The following is a 22098-nucleotide window of genomic DNA, read 5'->3' as shown; positions in this document are numbered from 1 at the left end:
TCCTTTCAGAACCCGCTGAGACGCGAAAGTGATGGCAGGCCGATCCAAAGCCCACCTGCATGAAAAGAACAGGATGGATCGCAGCTGGTAAGCACCTTGCACCCTCACGTTCTCCTCCGTCGTGCTTTGTCGCTGTTGCCAGACACAGACGTGGCCAGACCAGATTCGGCCCCGTCTCATTTTCCTAGCCAGACCCACCCAGGGATTCCGCTCTGGGTGTCCCGTTTCAGGGGCCCATGCCTGCCGCTCCACGCGCCTTAGGGAGAAGGCTCAGGTTGCTCCTGGCGGGTGGTGATCATCTTACAGCACGGCTAGAGGTGGGCAGGGCAAGTGCCATGCCCTGGGAATGCAGAAAGCTGGCGTATTCCCAGCTCCGTCCCACCAGGGTACAAGGACGAGAAAGGCTGCTGGGAATGTATCAGGAGTGTGCCCCTCTGTTCTCTGGGACTCGGTGTTGAGGTTCCTTCATGCAGGTCCACGGGGAGCATCAGCCTGTGTAAGGCGGAGAGCGAGTGCGGTTCGAGGGGCAGCAGATGGGGCTGATTTGGGAATGTAGCACAGCCAGGGCCTGGATGACAACCTCCCTAGAGCCTGGGCTAGGAGATCCAGGTTGCCCCTCGGCTCAAAATCCATCCATGCATGGTCAGCTACCCCCTATGAGAACAGAGTCTGTTCTTCCAATGCAGCTCTGGGTCTGCACTCCACCCGGAAGGTACAGTTCTTCATGACCACCCCGGCCTGTTGTACGCTGACAGGGCCTCGGCAGCCAGCACCAACCAAGCTCTCCGGAGAAAGAAGCGCTGCGGTTTGCAGGACTCCTTCCCCAGGCCCAGGCCACAGCAGGTGTGGGACAGACAGAGGCTGGAGGGGGGGGGGGGTTGCCTGACTAGAATTACTTTGGGAAGTCACTGCCTGTATCGCTGGGCAGGGACTCCACGGGGTGTCTGGGTCACAGAGGATGGGGAGAGCTCTGGAAGCTGGAGAAAGTGGGGGATTGCAGGGTTTCCAAGGACTAGAGATGGTCACAGTGCACAAGCATAGAGAGCTACAGTCGGAAAGCGTGTGTTCCGAGGCGGGCACTTCTGGACGCCAGTTGGGGGGTTTTCCCTCTCCACCTTCCTGGCATTCTTCCGCTTGCCTGTTTGATGCCCATGTGCTCGGTCCGCTTCAGCGCACAGCTCCCCAGCTTGCTGTGGCTGCTGCCACGTCCTGAGGGACGGTCCCATGCATGCAGGGCAGATGGGAAGCTTTTGGGCCAAGTTCAAGAGGCTTGTATCAGAGGGAGGTATCGGCGCACAGAGTAACCGGCATTTTAGTGATGCTTTTTGTGATAAAACAGCAGAAGGAAGGAGGCGTTGCTGCTTCTGCTTTGCATTGGGCCTGGTTCCTGACTTACAGCGGCGGTTCCCAGGGCAGCTTTGGCCCATGGCTCTCGCTCAGCGCTGCCCGAAAGGGCGGTGAGACGGTACGAGGGGCTGGTGATCAGATTGGCGGGGGGTCAGTCTTCAAGGAAGGGACGAAGTGGGGAAAGAGGAAAAAAAGCTCATTTCCCTGCCCCGCATCAGCTGTATCTTCTATACACGCTGGCTGGGGAATAGTTTGGGACGGGTGAAATCCATGCAGTGAGACTTGGAGCGTCAAATGTCCGTCAGAAATAGGGGGATCTAGAGAGCTTGAGGGCTTCTGCATGGAATCCTGGAGATGAACGGTCTGCAGAGTATCTCTCGCTCTCCTCACGCATCTGTCAGAGATGGTCTAGGGGTACTTAATCCTGCCTCTAGTCCCTGCCTGCCTTTCATTCTGTGATTCTATCCATCTGTCACCATAAGTACACCTCTGCTCATCCATCTATCACCATATAGATATCCATCCATCAGTTACCATGGATACTGCTTTATCCACCCGGCTATCACCATAGAGATCCATCCATCCATCCCCCGTCTCTCTTTGCTTTCATGCTGCCCTCTTTGTAGTATCATAGACTCATAGACTTTAAGGTCAGAAGGGACCATTATGATAATCCAGTCTGACCCCCTGCACAGTGCAGGCCACAGAATCTCACCCACCCCCTCCTAGAATAATCCTCTCACCTAGATCTCAGATATTGAAGCCTTCAAATAGTTTGAAGACCCCAAGATGCAGAGAATCCTCCCATCATACCGGAGCACCCCCTCATAACTATCTTAGCTCCTTCTGGCCATTCTCTTCCTAAACATGGGGCTGACCATGCACCAGCCATACACTCCATTCTATGCTAGCAATGACCAAGCTTTTTTTCCAGTTGAAGAAAATTGTTGATGCTGAGACTCAACAGAATTTGGGCTCCGGGGTGGGGCTGAGGGTGACAGCTTTGGGATGTAAGAGGGGGCTCTGGTTTTGGGCAGGGGGCAGGGCTGGGGCAGGAGGGGTTTACCTTGAGCGGCTCCTGGTGAGGGAGCTAAGGCAGCTTCCTGCCTCTCCTGGCACTGCAGACCCTGCCACGCCCCAGAAGCAGCCGGCAGCAGGTTCCCAGCCCATGGGAGTATGGAGGCTCGGGGCAGAGGCAGGTGCATTCCACCCACCCCCACACCTAGGAGCTGGGCCTGTTGCCAGCCACTTCTGGGGCACAGCGCTGTCTGCGGCGCCAAGACAGGCGGGTAGCTGACATCCCCCCACTGCTCACCTGATCCCCCTGCAGCCATGAGACCCAGCACTCGACGTTCCACCACCCAGCACTGAGTCATGACCCGCCCTCAGAAGGGGTGGGTCATCAGGTGGAAAGGGGCAGTTCCATCTGGGCAGGGGGGACTTTGCATGCTCCCCTATCCCCAGGGCAATTAGGGCCTGGGGGCAGGGAAGGGCTCAAAGTTTCTGCCCCTCCTTCCCCGCCAGGGATGTGCAGTGCCAAGAGGAAACCGCCAGCTGTTTTGAATAGCTGGCAGTTCCCTCTATGCACCGTGTGTCCCTCGCAGGGGGAGGAGACTTCACACGTTCCCCCCTCCCCCAGATCTTTATTGATCTGGGGAATGGCAAGCTGGCTCAAATGGCTTTGCAGGCCGTATCCGGCCCGTGGGCCATATCTTGACCATGCTGTCCTATACCATTCCCAGCGGCACCCCCTGCTGGATTCCCAGCGGCACCCCCTGCTGGGAGACGCACAGACCTGGAGTAGCTGCAGGAATGTGCTTCTTTGAGCCGTTGTCTAGTGCCACCGTAAAGCCTGGCTGTTTTGACCAAAGCCCACAATGGGGCTTTTGTCTTGCTTACGCCGGTGGGGGGGCCACGCAGAAACTCAGCTGAGGGTGAAGCTGGCAGGAACTTTCATGCCACAATTACAAGCACCTGCTACGACCAAGCAAATAAGCCAAATCATGCGGCTGGCAAGGAAGCTTTACGCGTTCCTTCCCCGTGACCCACTCGGAGACGGAAGCGAAAAGCTGCCGTTCAGCTGTGTGCCGCTCTCTCTCCAGCCCAATGCAGGGAAATTAATAGCGTTTTCCCAAGAAGCTGACAGCCTCATTCCTAGCTCCCCCGGCCCCAGTGGAATACGGAGACTCGCCAGGGAGCAGCACATGCCCGGGTTAAAACACAAAAGGACCCCCCAGACAAGTGCTCCGGATTCCTTCTGCTATGGAGAGAGAGATTCCTGTCTTGCGAGTTAGGTGAGGAATGGCCAGCAGAGGAACGGTGCTAGGGGAGGGGGGCGTCGGGGCACGGTGAGGAGGGGCTGGCCAGCCGTGTGTGACTGGACTGCAAAGGTGCGAGGTGAGGCAGATTCCGGGAGTGCTGACGCCAGCTGACGCCGCACTGCATCAGTGCCAGACCTCTGCGTGGCTCTGAGGGATGGTGGCTGGCTGGATCCTAGTGGAAAGGGAACGGGAGCTGGGGTTATTCTGGTTAAGCACTGGGGAGGGGGTGGGGGGGAAAAGCCTTGAGAGGGACAAGGGATCCAGAGATGTTGGGTCACAGAGCAAAGCTGCTTCCCCTTGGTCAGGCCGCAGAGATGACTTGGAGTTTTTAGACTCTCTGCTCTGTCCTGAAGCTACCCAGCTGCGTGTGAGGCAGCAATCTGGGGGGGGAGGGGGGGCAGTGCAGAGAGGCTGGGGGTTGTGTGGAGCTGGGCTGGGGAGAGGAGCCAGAGAGGTGTGAGACAGGCACCGCAGGGCTGCTATGGAGAGGGAGGGTCATGGGGGCAGACCAGGGGGCGGGAGGTGCTACCTGACAGGAGGTACCTGTCCACTTGGCAGCCCTGAGGGCTGCTGTAACGATTCACAGCTTCCCAGGCCAGAAGGAACTCGTCTGGCCTGGGTGCCCCAAGCTGGAGAATTCCTCCCGCTACCGAGCCCCTGCCCAGGCAGATTTCTCCAGGCTGCCTCACCCCACACCTCCAGGTAGGCAGAGAGCGCCCTCCGCAACCTGGCCCATCATCTGCAGAGATGAGTGACAAAGCCAGTCCTGGTATCAGCTTTTGTACCCAGCCCTCTCTAGACAGAGGACTGAGACCCCCCCCCCCCACCCCGCCAAGCCGTTTTGCATAGGTCAGGTGGCCACATCCATCACTGCTTACACCCACCCAGGCCTGCTTTGGACCACTCACCTTGATGCGTAAAGATCTTTATCCCAGTGCTGCTCTCTGAAAGTCCAGACCCTGGCCTCCTTACTGACTGGGTGGGGCTCTCCCAAGCAGGGCAGCTCCGGATCGATGCAGGGCCCCATGGGCCTCTGCCAGGCCAGCCTGCAAAGGAGCTGCCATTAGTTCTAGCCCCGCTGCCGAAGAGCGCTCAGCCCCACTGCTGGAAATGACTCGGATCAGGCCCACTGTGGGTGGGGAGAAGCATGGGTAGGTACTGAAGCATGGACAGATACTCTGGGCAAACCCGAACCAAAGGAGAGACAAAACCGATCAGTGAGGGCCAGAAAGCAAAAGGGCACCGGGCTGAGAAACACAATCCCCGGGGGAGCAGGTTTGGGCTGGGGAATGAGGCAGTGAGCTGCTTGTCCCCACTGTGGAGGGTGACTTGGGAGCAGGGCGGGGTGACAGAGGGTGGATGGAGACGCTGTGGGGGAGCTGGAGGCGGAAGCGTGGAGGGGGGAGGGGAAGTGGAGTGGGAGGGCAGGGGATGATGGGTGGGGAGGGGTGCTGGGAGATGAATGGAAGGGAAGAGATGCAGGGGAGCAATGCAGGGAGAGGAAGGGAAGGGAGGTGTGGAGGGAAGAGGTGCAGGGGGAAGAAGGCAGGAGTGCAGGGGAGGGAAGAGGTGCAGGGGGGAGGGGTGCAGGGGAAGAAGGCAGGGGTGCAGGGGAGGGAAGAGGTGCAGGGGAAGAAGGCAGGGGTGCAGGGGAGGGAAGAGGTGCAGGGGGAAGGGGTGCAGGCAGATGAAGGGAAGGAGGGAGGGAAGTGGCGCAAGGGGGAGGGGTGCAGGGAGAAGAAGGCAGGGGTGCAGGGGAGGGAAGAGGTGCAGGGGGAAGAAGGCAGGGATGCAGGGGAGGGAAGGGGTGCAGGGGAAGGAAGAGGTGCAGGGATGCAGGGGGAGGGGTGCAGGGGAAGAAGGCAGGGTGCAGGGGAGGGAAGAGGTGCAGGGGGAAGAAAGCAGGGTGCAGGGGAGGGAAGAGGTGCAGGGGGGGTGCAGGCAGATGAAGGGAAGGAGGGAGGGAAGTGGTGCAGGGGGGGAGGGGTGCAGGGGAAGAAGGCAGGGGTGCAGGGGAGGGGAGGGAAGAGGTACAGGGGGGGTGCAGGCAGATGGAGGGAAGTGGTGCAGGGGGGGAGGGATGCAGGCAGATGAATGGGAGGCAAGTGGGAAGAGCGGAGGAGGGTGGCAGAAGTAAAGGCACAGCTGACCTCTCCCGATAGGCACCTGAGCTGAACCTTCTCCACCCTCCTCCCCTCCAACCCGTTTCTGCCCAGGCAGGCCTGGCACAGGAAGTGCCCCCGGCTCCCCCTCTCAGCCAATGGGCAGCTGGGGGGGGGGAGACAGCGGGGCGGGGCCTGTGGCTGGTTCTTGTTTTTGTGAATGAAAACAGGCGGTGGGCGAGCCCAGCCGGGAACTGCAGCGCCCGGCCTCAAGTAGCACCGGAGTGGGGCGGAGGAGGGGGCCGCATCCTGCCTGGGCACCCCCGGGGAGCAGGGCCCCGCCAGGCAAGTGGGCGAGCGAGGAGCCCGGCCGCCTTCCCATGCTACTGCGCGCAGGGAGGATGCTCCGGAGCCCGCGGCGATGGCTGCAGCTGCCGTGCGGGGCCCTGCGCCCTCTGGGCTCGGGTCGGAGCCGCTGAGCCGGGGCGCGTAGCCCCCCGCAGCCGCCTCGGACGCACGGAGCCGGGCCGCGCTATTTACCATGGACACGTCTCGCGGGGTCAGCTGCAGCCTGCCCACTGGAAATTGCCTCCTCTGTGTCGGTGTAAGTACCCGCTCGGGCCCTGCTCCTCCCCCGGCAGCCCGGCGCTCCCTCCTCGCCTCGGCCGGGGAAGGGAGGCGCGCACACCCGGGCGCCTAGCGGCAGGGGCGAGGGGCTGGGGGCTGTCGGCGCGGCTCCGAGGATGCTGCCAAACCCCATCCCCAGCTCGTGCAATGCCCCCCCCCCCCCCCGGAGGCCCTTTGCAAATGCGCTTTTTGCAGCTTCGATGCCGTTGCATAAGCCCCGCAGGCTGGCGCTGGAGTTGTGGTTCCTTCCCGTGCCTCTGCTCTTGGCAAGAGATGGGCGATTCGTGGCTGCGGTGTGTGTGCAGAACCTTTGCAGCCTGCTTGCATGTTATGATGGGGGGAGGGAGGAGCGGGGGTTGCTAGATTTGCAATGGCTTGGTGCGCGGTTTTGCAAAAGCCTTGCCACCGGATCTGCGTTTTGGCCCCGCTTTGTGTGCACGCTGCCTTGGTTTGAGGTCGGCATTTCCTTCTGGGCTACAATTCTGATTCGCACTAGTACAGAGAATACCGTGCCAGGCCCTCGCCTGCAGGATTCTTTCTTTGCGCCTAGTTTCTCTTCCCATCCTCTTGTGCTGCTGCTCAGATTTCACTTGCCCGATTTGCAGCAGGTTCACAGGAGATGCTGCATTCACGAGACCGTTCTATTTTGGGTACATTCCTACAGAGAGAGAGAGAGAGTGTGGTTGATTGTGCGAGGGTTGTGTGTGTGTGTGTGTGAGTGGTTGATTGTGCGAGGGTTGTGTGTGTGTGTGTGTGAGTGGTTGATTGTGCGAGGGTTGTGTGTGTGTGTGTGTGAGTGGTTGATTGTGCGAGGGTTGTGTGTGTGTGTGTGTGTGGTTGATTGTGCGAGGGGTGTGTGTGTGTGTGTGTGTGTGGTTGATTGTGCGAGGGGTGTGTGTGTGTGTGTGTGTGTGTGTTGGTTATTGTATAAGATGCAGGATGGAGGATTTTTAGCCTGGGAGTTGCTAGGATACATGCTGGGCTCCCTGGGGTGATTCTTTAGTTTCCTTGGTAACCAGAAACTGGGGCTGCTGAAAATGAACAAATCTGGATGCTCTTTGGGAGGAGGGAAAGGGGGTGGGTCGTGCGCATTGGGAGGGGGATCCAGAGAAGGGCTAAGGCGGGTGATGTACTTCTGGGGTGCACTGTGAGTAGGGCCTGGGAGGTTGCACTGGAGGTGGGCAGAGAGAAGAGCCTATGGTGGGGAAGAGATTATGGGGTGATGTAGAGTTTAAGGGTGGATCAGAGCAGATGCTGGGAGAGTTATGAGGAGGACTGAGATGGGGTTATTACTAGGAGTGCACATGGAGCCTAGAGCATCCTCGGGCTCTGACCCACCTCATTCCATTTCCTCCCGTGGGAGTTGGATGGGGCTGGTGGGGACGTGGGAGAGGTGGGGAGGTCAACGATGAGATGGGAAGCTGGATGTGTCTCATGGACACTCATTTCCCTTCCTCCCCCAGCTCCCCCGCTCCCACCCCCCGCAGCTGAGCTTAGAGTTTCACCTCTCATGTCTCCTTCATTTTGTGCCAGCCTTTCCCCCCTTGCACAGAGGCTGAAACCTGCTCCTGACTGCTTTTTGTTTTGGGATTTCCTGTGTTGCTAGCACGGGGCTGGAGTTAAAAGCCAACCTGTGCTTAGACGCCGAACTTTGTGCACAGCGGCTGATGCCGAGACCTGTGCCGCTGACCCAAAGCCCTTCAGGAGACCCCAAGGGGCACCCAGTCCGCCTTCCAAATGGACCCTTTGTCCCCCCCAGATTCAGACTCTGCTCTGCGATTTGTTTCCTGTTTTAAGCAACGGGCACTTTGGAACATGTTGGAGTTAGACATTTTATAGCCCTTCCGAAGATCTTCCTACTTCCACTTCTCACCTCCTTGAGGGCTGAGCCATGTAGGGTGCTAGTGGGGTCTGGGCAGATTCCATTTGTCTGTCTTTGCCGTGTGTCCATCTCCTCCCTTAATCTCATTTTCCTTCCTGGCAGAGGTTTTCTTCTGCGAGACAGGAGCACCTCGGTTAAAATCATGTTTGTCCTGGGACATGCTGTTTTCCCCATCAGCTCAGGACCCAGCCTGCTGCATTTAGTCTTTGAGACCACAAGACCTGGGGCTTGATCCTGCTAGGGTGCTGAGCTCCTGCAAGTGAGCTCTGGCAGGATGGGGCTCCTGGGGAGCTTGGGCAGAGATGGTATTCTTGGAAAGTCCCTTTAGTCCTTTCAGCGTCGGCTACTGAGACCTGCATTCGCGTCCCTTTGCGCCGATCTGCGTTGCTACGCTATGGTTACCTGGGTATTAGCTCTGCTGGGCTGGTGTATATACAAGGCACCTCAGAAGGCCAGTGCCAAGAGGCAATAGTGCTCGAGAGAGAGTTCAGAGCCAGGCAGCTTGGATTTGTTCTCACAAAGAGAAGCCCTTGCCCCCCCCCCAACCCCCGGACAGAAGCCTTGCAAACCCCTGGGGTAAGCAGTGTGAATTTTGCGTGCTCGAGACTCCTGCTCACGGTACAGCTGAGACTGGCGCGGTTCGGCCTTGTGTGCCTTGACTTGACGCTGCTGACGGCTGGCTGGAAGCCACCTCCTCTCCATGCTCAGCGCCAGCAGCACCGACCTCCTTGCAGCCGCGGCCTGACAGCACCCGCTGGAATGCTAGCGGCATGAGCATCTCTCGGCACTGCCCTGGGCATGCCGTCCAGGGCCCCAGCTGTGTAGGCTGCCCCACGGCCCAGCCCTGCCGGTCCCTGCTGAGCCTTCAGAACAGGATGGTTTGTGTTTTTAAAAGCCTGCCTCACTGTGTGTAGGAGAAGGAGCACAGCGCTCCTCGGGGAGTCTTGAACTTTGCTTGGGCCGCGTCGTCCTGCCGGAGTCAAATGAGAGCACGGGAAGCGTGTGCGGTGACCCTGGTCCCGGTTGTTCCCGCTTCGGTGCAGGCGGGAGGAGGCACCACCAACCCGGAGATAATTCTGTTCTGCCCTTCGGGCTGTTTCTAAGAACTCGGCACTTGTGTGCGTGTGTGAGAGGGAGCGCGAGAGAGCACGTGTGGAGTGGAGGGAGACATCTGGCAGGGGAGAGGGAGGCTGTGTTCGCTCAGGTGGATCTAGAAGCTTCCTGAGCTAATGCTGAGAGGAGAGGAATGGGGGGGGGGGGAGACTCTCTCTCACATGAACAAGCATGAGCCTGGGCTGGGGAGATGGGGGAGGGAGGAGAGTCCAAGCAAACAGTCAGGCCACGTGTCTTAGGAGAGGCAGAGCAGTGCATGCTTCCAGGAACCCATTAAATTTTAAAGAGAACCCGCGGGGAGCGCGTGTGGAGAAGGGCTGGGGAGCTGCCTCGTCTTCGTTCCTCCGACAAGGGCTGCGGTTTGTTGTTCTCTGCTCAGCGCTTCCTGGGGGGGCATGGACCTCGCTGGGCTCTCGGGGGGAGAGCTGCCGGCCAGGGTCTCCGCTACTGGGGGCCGGCGGGGCGGGCTGTGAGGACGGGGGAGACGCTCACGAGGAGCCTGGACGAGGCTCCTTGCGGGGAGACGTGACGCCGGGGGCGTGAGAGACGCAGCGACTGCGACGCCTGGCAGCGGCCCCCTCGGGGGCGGGGAAGGCTCTCCGGGAGGGACACAGACCATGTGGGTGTCCCTTTAAAACGGGGCCTCGTGAGTATGGCAGGAGCGGAGGTGCGGCTGGAGCGTGCCCACTCCCCGGGGCTCTTTCCCGGACCACTCCTGCCCTGGCTCTGCGCCCTAGCACAGCTCGCACCTGCACAGGGGTTGCCGTGGAGGCTGGCCCCGGTTGTGGGTCCCGGCTGGCTGGGCTTGTTTACCGAGTACCTTCCCTGGGGTTTGCCGTAGCCCCAGGCAGGGTCTCACCGGGATGGGCAGGGCGGCTGCTTCCTGCCTGTGGAGTTTGTAGGGGGTAGGGTGGGGAGTGGCTGGCCACTCGGCCCCCTGTGGAGACGGGGGGTCGACCCTATTGTGTCTCCGGACAGGGAGCCCATCTGGCTCAGAAGCAGGAGTCTCTCTTGGGAAGGGGGCTCCAAGTGGATCAGGACCGCCTCCTCCCCATGGGCACAGCGGCCCTGTGGGATAACAGGACCTCTCTAGAGCTGCTCTCTGGGGGAGCGGGTTAGTCCCAGGGCTTTTGGGGGCCGAGGAGGCCCAGGCAGGCCCGGGGCGGCACCCAGGGCTGCCTCGCAGGCGGGTCTGGAACTTGGACTCAGCCTCTTGCTTTCTCCTCAGGTCCCAATTAATGGATTCTGACATGGATTATGAGAGGCCAAACGTAGAAACTATCAAGTGCGTCGTGGTGGGGGACAACGCAGTGGGCAAGACCCGGCTCATTTGTGCCCGCGCCTGCAATGCCACGCTGACCCAGTACCAGCTCCTCGCCACCCACGTGCCCACGGTCTGGGCCATTGACCAGTATCGTGTCTGCCAGGAGGTGAGTGAGGGCTGCCCCGCGGGCGGGCCTGGGGCTGGGTACATCGCAGGACACCCCTCTCCTGGAGAATTCATGCCGACGGGCTGTCAGTCTGCCCTCCCAAGACAAGCAGAGGCTCAGCCCACGGTCCGCGGCATCATGAATTCCCCTTTCACGTCCTGTCTCCAGAGGGAGAGGGGCGCTAGCTAGTCCCTCCCCATCCCTTCCCCTGACTTAGCAGGTGACTGATCTTTCCTGCTCCCTCAGGTGCTGGAGCGCTCCCGAGACGTGGTAGATGATGTGAGCGTGTCCTTGCGACTCTGGGATACCTTTGGGGACCACCACAAAGATCGACGCTTCGCGTACGGAAGGTAGGCTGGCAAACCGGACTTTGCTGTGGGCCTAGGAACTGGAGGGAGAAGGTGCATGAAAGGGGCGGCTCGTTGTTGGCTTTCCTGCGGCAAGATTCATTGCACGGAGAGGGAAGGCTTCTATGCTGGGAGTGTGCATGTCTTCCCTGGGGGGCTGGCTCCCTTCTGGGGGAGGGTGCACTGCAGGGAGGGAAGGGCTGACTCCAATGCAGGGCTGTGGGGTGGGAGTTGGTTCCTGTGCAGGAGCGGGGTGTGCATTGCACCTCGGGGTTGGGGGGGAGGGCTGGCTTCCATGCGAGTGTGCATTGCACTCCCGGGCACGACCTGCATCCCTGTGTAGCCTCAGAAGTTGAGGGTGCAGACTGTACACGTCTCCAGTGGTTCACGTTTTACTGAGTTTGAGGCTGGTGAAACACACCCACGAAGTTTATTTAATCCAGACATTGTCAAATCCTGAAATCATAGAAAAACAAATAACGTCAGCTAACTATAACAACCCCCCTCCGCCCCTCTGGCTCATGCATACTTCCAGCCGTAGGCCGGCACAAAATAAAGCAATCGCTAACGGCTGACATAGTTACAGGGCGTTCCTGGTATAAGTCTCCCGGGTATACATCCGTTCCGCGCTGAAGTTGTTGACGCTTGTAGGGACTGATGCGTTATAAGTCCCATTCCCCGCTCTTAAATCGAGCGCGCAAAAAACCCCAATTTGCGCAAATGGAAGTCACGGTTATCTCAATCCAAAAATCCCCTAGAAATCCGTTACTTCGCTTTTGAGTGCAATCTATATAATGCAAGATGTTGCTAAAGCTTTTAACCTTAAATGGAGCAGTCGTCTAACTCTTTTGCTAGACTATCACGACCACTAACCGCCTGCCTTAGTCGTTATCCATTGTCCTATGTTTCTCTACTTGCATGTTTTGCATTACAGTGCTAATAGCTGCTGTTTTACTGTTCTGAAACATTTTAAGATCCTTCGGCACTGGATGTAGAATTTAATCTCATTCATAAGCTCAGGTCTGGGGCTACAGGTCAGCACCATGCATGGAGTCGGTGTTTCCTCCTAGTGTTGACCCTTTTGTGGGGAGTCTGCCTTGCACGTGTCTACGTGTGCAGAGTAGGGGCCTATACTTGTGTGCCTGGAGTGAGTGCACGGCCCCTGGAGGACAAACTCGTAAGGGAACCCTGCCTCTTCTCCACTCTTAGGTCCGATGTCGTGGTTTTGTGCTTCTCCATTGCTAATCCCAACTCCCTGCACCACGTTAAGACCATGTGGTATCCGGAGATCAAGCACTTCTGCCCCCGTGCGCCTGTCATCCTGGTGGGCTGTCAGCTGGACCTTCGCTATGCCGACCTGGAAGCCGTCAATCGCGCCCGACGACCCTTGGCCAGGTAGAGCTGAGGCAAAAGCAGGGAGGGATGTCCGGGCAGCCCCGGGGGGACACATGCTGCTCACCAGGGGGGCAGAGAGGCCATGAGGCAGCCACACACTCCCGATGGACCCATGCTCCGAAATCTACCATTCAGAGCAGTTCCCTTGTGGGAAGAGGAACTGAGAGGGAGGGAGGAAGCACAGGAGAAAGGGGAGGAGGAACAGGGAACAGAGAGGTGAGGAGAAATATAAGATGTAGGAGACCAAAGGTGGCACTGGTTGGCCCGTGGGTGTGATCTTCTTGGCCCCAGGCAGCCTGCTGTGCCAGTGGGCGTCCCGTGTTTGTCACTGCACAGGGCTTGGTGCTCTCCCATGCTGTACCCCTGTGCAGTCCTCTTGCAATGTGTTTCCTTCTTTGTTCCAGGCCCATCAAACCCAATGAGATTCTGCCCCCCGAGAAGGGGAGGGAGGTGGCCAAAGAGCTGGGCATCCCCTATTACGAGACCAGCGTGGTAGCTCAATTCGGCATCAAGGATGTCTTCGACAACGCCATCCGGGCTGCCCTGATCTCCCGCCGGCACCTCCAGTTCTGGAAGTCCCACCTCCGCAATGTCCAGAGGCCGCTGCTCCAGGCCCCTTTCCTGCCTCCCAAGCCACCCCCGCCCATCATCTTGGTCCCCGACCCCCCTTCCAACAATGAGGAGCACCCGGCCCACCTGTTGGAGGACCCCCTGTGCGCAGACGTCATCCTCGTGCTGCACGAGAGGATCAGAATCTACGCGCACAAGATCTACCTCTCCACCTCCTCCTCCAAGTTCTACGACCTGTTCCAGATGGACCTGAGTGAGGAGGACCAGCAGGGGGCGCCCGGGGGCAGTTCCAGGGCCGCCGCCGAACGGCGGCTGCACCAGGAGGAGAGGCCCCACGGGCGCGACCTCCTCCTCCGAGCCGCCAGCTTCGACATCTGCGAAAGCACCGAGGAGTTCAGCTCCAACCAGCGTAAACCGTGCCTTAGAGCTTCCACCAGCGACGGGATCCTGCGGGGCAACCGCTACGAGAACGGGGAGCGCGGGCTGAGGCGGGGGAGGATCCTCTCCTCCTGGAGCCGCGCCTTCGTCAGCATCCAGGAGGAGATGGCCGACGACCCCCTGACCTACAAGTCCCGGCTCATGGTGGTGGTGAAGATGGACCCTTCCATCCAGCCGGGACCCTTCCGGGCCGTGCTCAAGTATCTCTACACGGGGGAACTGGACGAGAACGAGCGGGACCTGATGCACATCGCCCACATCGCCGAGCTGCTGGAGGTCTTCGACCTCCGGATGATGGTGGCCAACATCCTGAACAACGAGGCGTTCATGAACCAGGAGATCACCAAAGCCTTTCACGTCAGGCGGACCAACCGTGTGAAGGAGTGCCTGGCCAAGGGGACCTTCTCTGGTACGGCCCGAGAGGGGTTCCCTGCCGGAGCAATAGCCACGGGGGGACTAGAAGGTTCATGGGGGTAGGGGGTCGCTCACTGGGGTGGGGAGGGGCTTGGGGCTCAGGCAACTGGGCACGGCACGGGGAGCCTTTATCTCCTCCTTCTGGGCGGGGGCATGGCCTGGGATGTCTTTCTAAGCCACCCCTCTGAGCCCGGTCTGGGCCAGTAGTGACCGAGCTGTTAGAGGCCCCGTGCACAAGCAGATGCATCCGTCCAGTTCCTGGACAGGCACCTGAATCTCAGCAGCCAGTCCTGGGACCTCAGGACAGGGACCCAGGACCGAGTGTGCTGTGGTGACCGAACTCTGGGACTTAGCAGTGCACCCTGCAGCAAAAGGCTGAGGCAGGGTAAATAGGGCAGCTTCCAGTGCTGCTGCCCAGGGTGGCTACGTGCCTCCGCTGGCCAGGCTGCCGCTCTCCAAGGCTGTCCAAGCCAGCCTCTTTCCAGCGCTTCTGGAGAAAACTTCTAGTGCAGCTTTGCTGTAGTTATGATGGCCTAGTTAGTGACTCCTGCAAAGCCCAGCTGTCGCATCTGCAGAATCCCTGCTCTCCAGCCAGTTTGCAGGTCTGTTTCTTTTAAACAAGAGCAGCTTGCGCGACTCAGTTTCTCCTTGGTCTGGAGTGTGTAGAATCGTCCCCTTTCGTGATGGGAAACCCATCCTTTGTGGGACATTTCCCGGTTCCGAGATCCCTTCTCGGGCTTCAGAAAGCACCTCACGTTAGGAGGTTGAATTTTGTCTCGTCGCCGTGGCATTCCGACGCCGTGGCATCACGTTTTGTCATGACACCGTGACATGACCTTATGGCCTCCTGACATAAACCTCCTGCCAGCGGCCTCCTGGCTGAATTTGTCCTAATCTGGCAAACCCCAAGGTTGCATAGGTCACCAGTCGTTCTTCTGACTTAGATCTCCGGTCCCCGGGAAAGAGAGCATGGTCCTGGGGCCGGCGAGCTAGAAAAAGCAGCTTCTTTCCTCAGCTTCCCCCAGGATTGCTTGATGGGCACTAAACCTTTGTGCCTCCCGTCTGTAAAATGGGCGTTCGGCTCACAGTTCCCTCTAATCTTTTCCAGCCATGTGGAGAATATGTTTTTTTATGTGGGTGCTCTGCTCGTCACCTGGGTGGTGTGGGATTTCTCTCCCGGGCGACCGCGCAGCTCGCAGGGACTCTGGGCGTGCCGCCTGCCGAAGGCACGCCGGGAGCTGCGGGTGGAAGGCCCTGGCTAGGCGATGAGCATTCCACCTGGCTGGGTCTCAACCCCCCCTCCAGCCCCTTAGTGCTCACAAGCAGGCAACTGGAGAGCAGAGAAAAGCCCCCCCCACAGCCGGCCTCGGCGCTCCGGAGAGCTGGCCAGCAGGCCTGGCCCAGGGCTGGGCACGGGTGGGACCAGGTGAAGCCGTTTGGGAAGGCCGTGCTTTCCGTTGCCTAGGATACCCGCCGCCCACATGGAGAACAAGGCTGGGGGTGACGCATCCTTTCAGCACGTAGCGTCCACCTCGACTTGGCTGTGCCTGGCCTATTCCCCGGCCTCACGGCTGCGTCCTCGCTGGCGCGCTCGTAGGGAGGGCCGGACATGCCGGCGGGGGCGGTTGTCGGGCGGGGAGCGCCTCCCTTGACGGCCGCCCCTGTGCTTCTTTGCAGATGTCACCTTCATCCTGGACGACGGCGCCATTAGTGCCCACAAGCCCTTGCTCATCTCCAGCTGCGACTGGATGGCCGCAATGTTCGGGGGGCCCTTTGTGGAGAGCTCAACCCAAGAGGTGAGGAGGGCGGAGGCGCCCGTGGGGCGGTGGTGGGGGGCTGGGCTTGACCCTCTCTCCCGCCCAGCCCTGCTGCTTGCGAGGGGAGAGAAGGCCACCTGCATCTTGCCCCGGGCAGCGCCCCACCCGCGGTTCTGCTGAGCCCGCGGTTCTGCTCCCTGCATTGCTGCACTGGCCTCCCAGAGGCCCAGCGCTACAGCATGATGGAGCGAGAGAGGCCCGAGTCCGTTCGCACTGACTCAGTGCTTTTCCTCGCCCGGGCCCTGGGGGCAGAAGGAGAGGAAAGCCAAGACTCCGCTGCGAGCCGGCGCGGGAGGGAGGCGGAGGGAAAAGTCCAGTCAGCAGATCCGGCAGGATGCCCGGAGCAAGAGGAGATCGGGCAGCGGGAGGGGGGCGGGGAGCGCTCCACTGCACCCCACCCCTGCGTGCTACTCTGCCAGCAGAAAGTGGCCTCGAAATGGGTGGAAAGGGTCCCCCAGGAACGCCCCTTGCACAGCGATAGAACTAGTATAAGGACTCTGCTTCCAGGCCCCAGCGTGGTGGGAGTCCGGAACGCCATGCGCTGTGGCTGGTCTCTGCCCCCCTGAGCCTGCAGGGAGCGTGGGTGTTCCAGCAGCCTTGGGGTCACTCTGACTTACACAAGGGGCCGGGCAGACCCCCGAAGAGCTGTTGAATCAGGGGCTGAAAGGCTGTCATCCCTGCCCCTCCTCCCCTTGTGCTGCATAGAAAGGGGGTGAATGAGAATCAGGAATAAGCATTTTTCGGGGCCATGACCCACACTGTGCCTGGGCTGGCTGAGAGCTGGAAGCCTGAAGAGACCGGGGAGAGCTCAGACAAATGGGGGGGAGTCAGAAAAAGGAGCCCGTACCAACAGGCCCGGATGGTCTGGAGGGGGGTTGCACACAGGCAGTTTCTCCCGCTTGGCCAGAGACAGCTGGAATCCCCCAGTGCAGACGAGGTAGAGCCAGGCCGCAGTAAGATCAGGACTGGGGGGAAGACAGTGTGGGCACTGGCAGCCTGCTCCCCCTTGGAAGGTAACCTGTGTGCCCGCGTTCCCAGGTGATGTTCCCTTACACCAGTAAAAGCTGCATGCGAGCCGTCCTCGAGTACCTGTACACCGGCCAGTTCAGCTCCGGCCCGGACCTCGACGACATGCAGCTCATCATCCTGGCCAATCGGCTGTGTCTGCCGCACCTGGTGGCTCTCACAGGTAACTCGGGGGAGGGGCGGTAGGCAGCCCCCCCGGACCCCCCACAAACACAGCCTCGCGGAGGACGGGGGGGGGGGGGTGTTCTGTGACCCTAGAAATCAGTCTGAATGGCCGGGGACTGGGAGGGCTGCCAGGTTCCCGCCCGCTGAGGAGCAGGCAGAGAAAGCTGGGTTGTGACCACTGGATCTGGAGCGCCTTGAGGGAGTGAAGGGACCCTGAGCGGAGACTCCGTATGCCCCCCTTCATCAGGAGCAACGGTGACTTGGGGAGAGGGGCTTTGGGGTCTCCTGCCAGCTCCCTCCCTGTGCAGGCTGAACCCGGAAACCCGGGGACAGCTTGACACGCTTGGGAGGGAGGGGGCTTGGCCCCCCATGAGTAAGGGCCGGCTTGGTGAGCCGCTGCTGTTCTGAGGGACAAGACTAGTAGTGCCACACACCCTGCTGGATCGGTCACCGTTACCCGTTTCACCCAGCCCAGTGGCTTGATGCACAGCCCCGGTCCAGTTGCCTGTGGAATGACACAGGTGGGGTGGGGGGATGTTTGGAGTTCCACCTGGGTCCCGAGGTTTGTGGTGGCGGCTGTAGAGCCAGCCACAGCACAACACAGGTCCCGTGGCTTGGGGGGGTTGGAAGCGACCAGAGGAGGACCACTTCTGGGGCGGTGAGCTGGGTTTTCGTTCCATATTGGAACAGCTCCCTCCCCCAACCCTCCTGAACATTGAAATGGAAGAGAATTGGGTCAGAAGGTCTGTTTTCAGATGGAAAAGGGCAGGTTTTCAACTCTGGCCAGAGCCCTCCTGGAGGTCTTGTGACAGTGCAAAGCAAGCTGTGTGTAGGTGCGTGCGAGCAAATCTACAATGCTTCGGCTTGCCACGCACTAGCAGATCCCTTGTGTGCTTTGACCTAGCGCTGAGTGGCCAGCCGAAGGCTCCATCCAGCCAGTTAGCGTGTGGCGGCTAGTGCCCTGTGAATTTACACCCTACCTTGCCACGCCCTAAATCTCTGTGTGTCCCCGGGTTAGATGGGCCCTTAATCTCAGCCTGCCGCTAGTAGAAAATGTCAAAATAGAAACGTCTCCGTGCAGCGGTTTGGCTCTGACGAGCCAGCACAAGCTCTTGGACTAAAATACCGTTTGTCATAAATGTTCTGACTAGCAGGAGTTATTGGTCCACCACCGTTCCCTCTAATCTTTCCCCTCCATGAGCGGATGTCTTCCGGCCACGTGCAGGATAATTTTATGTGCACCACAGTGTGTGTGAATGTGCACCACCCACAGAAACAAAAAAAACCCAGCTGTGGGTACGCTGTTAATCTCGCCCACATGGCCACCAAGCACCCGGCTGACAGGGAATACGGGTCCGCATGTGCCCTGTGAAGAGTGTGTGTGTGTGTGTGTCAGAGCCGGACTCTCTAACCCCGCTGTGTGTCTTACAGAGCAGTACATGGTGGCGGGGCTGATGGAGGCAGCACAGATGTTGGTGGACATCGACGGGGACGTCCTTGTGTTCCTGGAATTGGCACAGGTATGAGTTGCTCCTCTCCAAGTCGTTCCCTGGGTGCTCGGTGGCTGTGGTTGCCCGCACGGGGGAGGAGAACGCAGGGAGGGAAGGGCCGGGAAAGAGCATGAAGTGAAGCAGCTCGATAGAGCGCAGCCACCAGCAGTCGCTTCACGCCGAGCCCACTGATGCGGGGGGAGCAATAGTCCAGGGCCCTCGTCTGCTGCCATGGTAACTGGGCCTGCTCTGGGGAAAAGCCTCCTTTGATATTCCCCATGCGGGTTGCAGGGAGGGGATACCGGGCCCCAGAACCTGCCTGGGACGTATCTAAAGTGTCTTTGCATCAAGGGAGGCTGCTGCAGGCACGGTGGGCCCAGGAAGCCTGGTGCAGCTGCCCCGGGGGTCCTCTCAGCAGGCGGAGGCTGGGGCTGGCCTGGCCCTGGGCTCCTCTGGTGGGGATGGGGGGCTTGTGGCCCCAGAGCGGGGTAGGGCAGCCCATCATTTTCTGCCTGTCGGTGGGCCTGCTTCCTGCGGTGCTGTGAGCCCGGCAAGTCTCGCAGGCTGCACAGGGCCAGGCTGTCCCCCCAGCTGGATGGGAGGCGGATGCGGGGTGAGACTTCTCCATCTGTACGGAGTGGCTCCCCCGGCTGTTCAGGGACTGCTGGGCTGCCCTTCCCCGCCGAGATCTGAAAGCACCAGGCTGACCTCTCGAGCTCACAGAAACCGCTGTGGCAGGGGGGTCAGATTCCAGCTGGCGTGGGCGGCGGGCAGAGGCCCAGCTGGGGAAGGCAAAGCCCCGCTCCCATGGAGCTAGGCCTGGTTCCCACCCCTGCTTTCGGCCCCCAGCCGTCTTAGTGTCCTTCTCCCAGCGGCTGGCATGGCCCAACCCTTTCTGGGCAGCCAAAGCACCTGGGGCAGCCGCCTGATCCTTCCTGGCCAGCTGGGGAGCCTGGTGGAGGGCGTGGGCAGTTTTGGGAAGGCAGCACCTTCCCTTGCCTGTGTTACCCGCTGCCCATGCCAGTGGGAGAACTTCCTACCACATTTCGGGGGCAGGAGAGAGGGATGGGCAGCAGATCTTCCTCCACCTCTCTCCATGGCTCTGTGCTTAGCCATGCACAAATAAACCACGCCTGCCTTCCATCCCAGAGGTGGCTTCCATCCCCTTGCGCCCGTGCTCACCACGCTCTGTCTGTCTGTCTTCCAGTTTCACTGCGCCTACCAGCTGGCAGACTGGTGCCTCCATCACATTTGCACCAACTACAACAACGTCTGCCGGAAGTTCCCGCGGGACATGAAGGCCATGTCAGCAGGTCAGTGAGGCCCCTGGGCGTGGCGGAGTCCCTGCGAGGGGGCCGTGGGCTCGGTTTGGTGGGACCCCTCCCCCCCGTCGTTCTGTGGTTAACCTGCCCCTGTGCTGCCTCCCCCCTTCAGAGAACCAAGAACACTTTGAGAAGCACCGCTGGCCGCCGGTCTGGTACCTGAAGGAAGAGGACCACTACCAGCGGGCCAAGAAGGAGCGGGAGAAGGAAGACTACCTCCACCAGAAACGGCAGCCCAAGAGGAGGTGGCTCTTCTGGAACTCCTCCGCCTCCCCCTCCGCCTCCCCTTCTTCGTCAGCAGCCACGGCTTCCTCGTCGTCCTCCTCTTCCTCGTCCTCCTCGGCTGTGGTGTGACAGCCCCCTTGTCCTCACTCCAGTGGCCCTGTGAGAAGGCGGTGGCCGAGCAACCCGTACGGGCAGCCGGTCCCCCCCCGCTTGGAGCAGACGCCGCCCGCCGAGCTCCTCCGTGGAGAATGCGGAGCAGGAGTCCATGGCTGGGTGGGCGCGTACCATACGGGGGGGCTCAGGACCTCCCTCCCCTGGGAGATCTCCAGGGTCCTGATCCCGGCTGTAGCAGCCCTGGCTGGAGACAAGGCATGGGGGGATTGTTGGCAGCTTTGCAGAGACTCATGGCGGGAGAACCTGGCTTTTATCAGAGCCTGAGCTTTCTACGAGGAGGAAAATGAAATCCCTTCGGGCTCGGCTTTTGCCCGGAGGCCGGGACTTGTTCGCTCGCGCGCTCCTCGCCCCCCAGGACGTTTCGAACCACCGCGGGGACATGCCCACCAGTTTCCACGGGGGCTCGTTCGCCAGGGAGCAGCCTCCTCTCTCTGCGCTTCCCGGCCCGGCTCTGGCCTCTGGAACATTTGCTGAGGCAGGGGCCATCTCCGGGGACCTGCCCAAGCCTGTACAAACTTCCAGGAAAGCCCCCTGGACACCCAAGTGGATTCAGGCTCTTGCTGCAGGCACGGAGTATAGTCACGGAGCAGCCAGCTCCCGTACTGCCTGGGAGCCCCCCCGGCTTCCCAGCCCTCTGCCTTCCTTCCTGCCTGGTGAGGATGTTGCATTTCACAATCCCGCCCGGGCTCTGCTGTGATTGTGCGAGGTTAGCCGGGTGGTGAGAGGGAGGGGGATTGGCTGGGTCGCTGCCTTCCCAGACATTTTGGGACAGGCTGCTGCTTTACCACTGTAGGAGCCCAGACTCTGACTTTATTTTAAAGCCCCCTCCCGCACACACACACCCCCAACTCCCAGTGGTTGGGATTTTAGCTCCGAAGGCTCCGTTGTAATAAATGGTCTTTTAAAGCCCAGCGTGGCCCCTGTGTGTTTGGAAGGAAGCAGCTGATGCTTGGGGAGGCAGGGATCACCTGCCAGCTGCTGTGGGGCTCCGTGCTGATGGATGGCTCCCCTGGTGCCACCACGACAGCCACATCCCTGGCAAAGCCGTGGATTGGCAAAGCCACGGGGTAGGTTAAGGTCAAGCGGCCGAGCTCCGCCACTCCCCCAAAATGGTTTCAGAGCAGTCCATCTACGTTCCTCTGGAAGTCAGAGCTTTGCTAGGGGTCAGCCTAATGCTACTGCCGTCCATACAGCTCGCTCCGCCCGCTAAAGCTGGTCCTGTTCCTCTTTTGCCAGTGGGGAAACTGAAGCACGGAGCTGTGACTTACCCTCTGCTGAATCCAAGCCAGGTGTACAACTCAGCCTCTAGTCTGGTGCCCTTTTCCACTGAGCACAGTGCCTTGGGCCCCGGAGTCAGGCAAACAAGGCATATCTGCTTGGGTAGCATCACCTCTTAAATGGGGGGTGGGGGGCAGGCAATCTGTTCTGGCCCTTCCAAACAACTACCCCCTTCCCATAGCACCCTGGGTAGAAGCTAGTGTCATTCACAGATGTCTTGAGCAAGTAGTTTAGATTTCTCTCTACTCCACTAGGAGGCAGTGATGGTTGCAGAACAGTGGGCATTTACACAGCAGTGGAATTTGCAATGAGCCAGAGCCAGAGATGCATGGCTGGTTCCCCCCCTCCTCCCGCTTGGTAGAGAGGAATTAGGGTCTGATCCAACAGCAGCGAATTCCGGGGCAATGTTCCATTGGTGGGCGGTTGGAGCCGACCCTTGGTGTGACGGTTGCTGGTGGCAGCTAGAACCAAGTCAGCAGGCGGGAACAGGCCCGCCTGTGCTTTGGTAGCAGGCTTGAAATTGAGATCTGGTAGGGGGTGAGCAAGGGCCAGATGGGGCAGCACACACCAACTCTGCCCCCAGTTGTCCTCTGCTGGTCCCCTCCCCCTTGTGCC

The 22098-nt window shown here is 60.1% G+C and overlaps 1 protein-coding gene across 4 annotated transcripts in view; it reads left to right on the top strand.

The window, feature by feature from the left end:
• The window catches only part of RHOBTB2 (Rho related BTB domain containing 2), a 36738-nt gene extending 15622 nt beyond the window's left edge, over positions 1-21116 (top strand). The window contains exons 2-11 of one of the 4 annotated variants that reach the window (XM_006135529.4): positions 10-87; positions 10621-10822; positions 11069-11172; positions 12379-12564; positions 12969-13981; positions 15664-15782; positions 16842-16992; positions 18426-18514; positions 19692-19797; positions 19919-21116. In XM_006135529.4, the coding sequence (XP_006135591.2) occupies positions 32-87; positions 10621-10822; positions 11069-11172; positions 12379-12564; positions 12969-13981; positions 15664-15782; positions 16842-16992; positions 18426-18514; positions 19692-19797; positions 19919-20160 (2268 nt within the window). In that variant the 5' untranslated portion in view covers positions 10-31 and the 3' untranslated portion in view covers positions 20161-21116. Of the gene's footprint in view, positions 1-9; positions 88-717; positions 844-3404; positions 3642-5977; positions 6375-10620; positions 10823-11068; positions 11173-12378; positions 12565-12968; positions 13982-15663; positions 15783-16841; positions 16993-18425; positions 18515-19691; positions 19798-19918 lie in introns of those variants that run through there. The other 3 variants (XM_075910831.1, XM_075910832.1, XM_075910833.1) reach the window with 3 other exon arrangements.
• Positions 21117-22098: the final 982 nt, after the last annotated feature.

The sequence above is a fragment of the Pelodiscus sinensis genome, chromosome 28, assembly GCF_049634645.1.
Source record: "Pelodiscus sinensis isolate JC-2024 chromosome 28, ASM4963464v1, whole genome shotgun sequence".
NCBI lineage: Eukaryota > Metazoa > Chordata > Testudines > Trionychidae > Pelodiscus > Pelodiscus sinensis.
The sequence above is the reverse complement of the archived record's forward strand: the minus strand, read 5'-3'. Positions and strand labels throughout refer to the sequence as shown.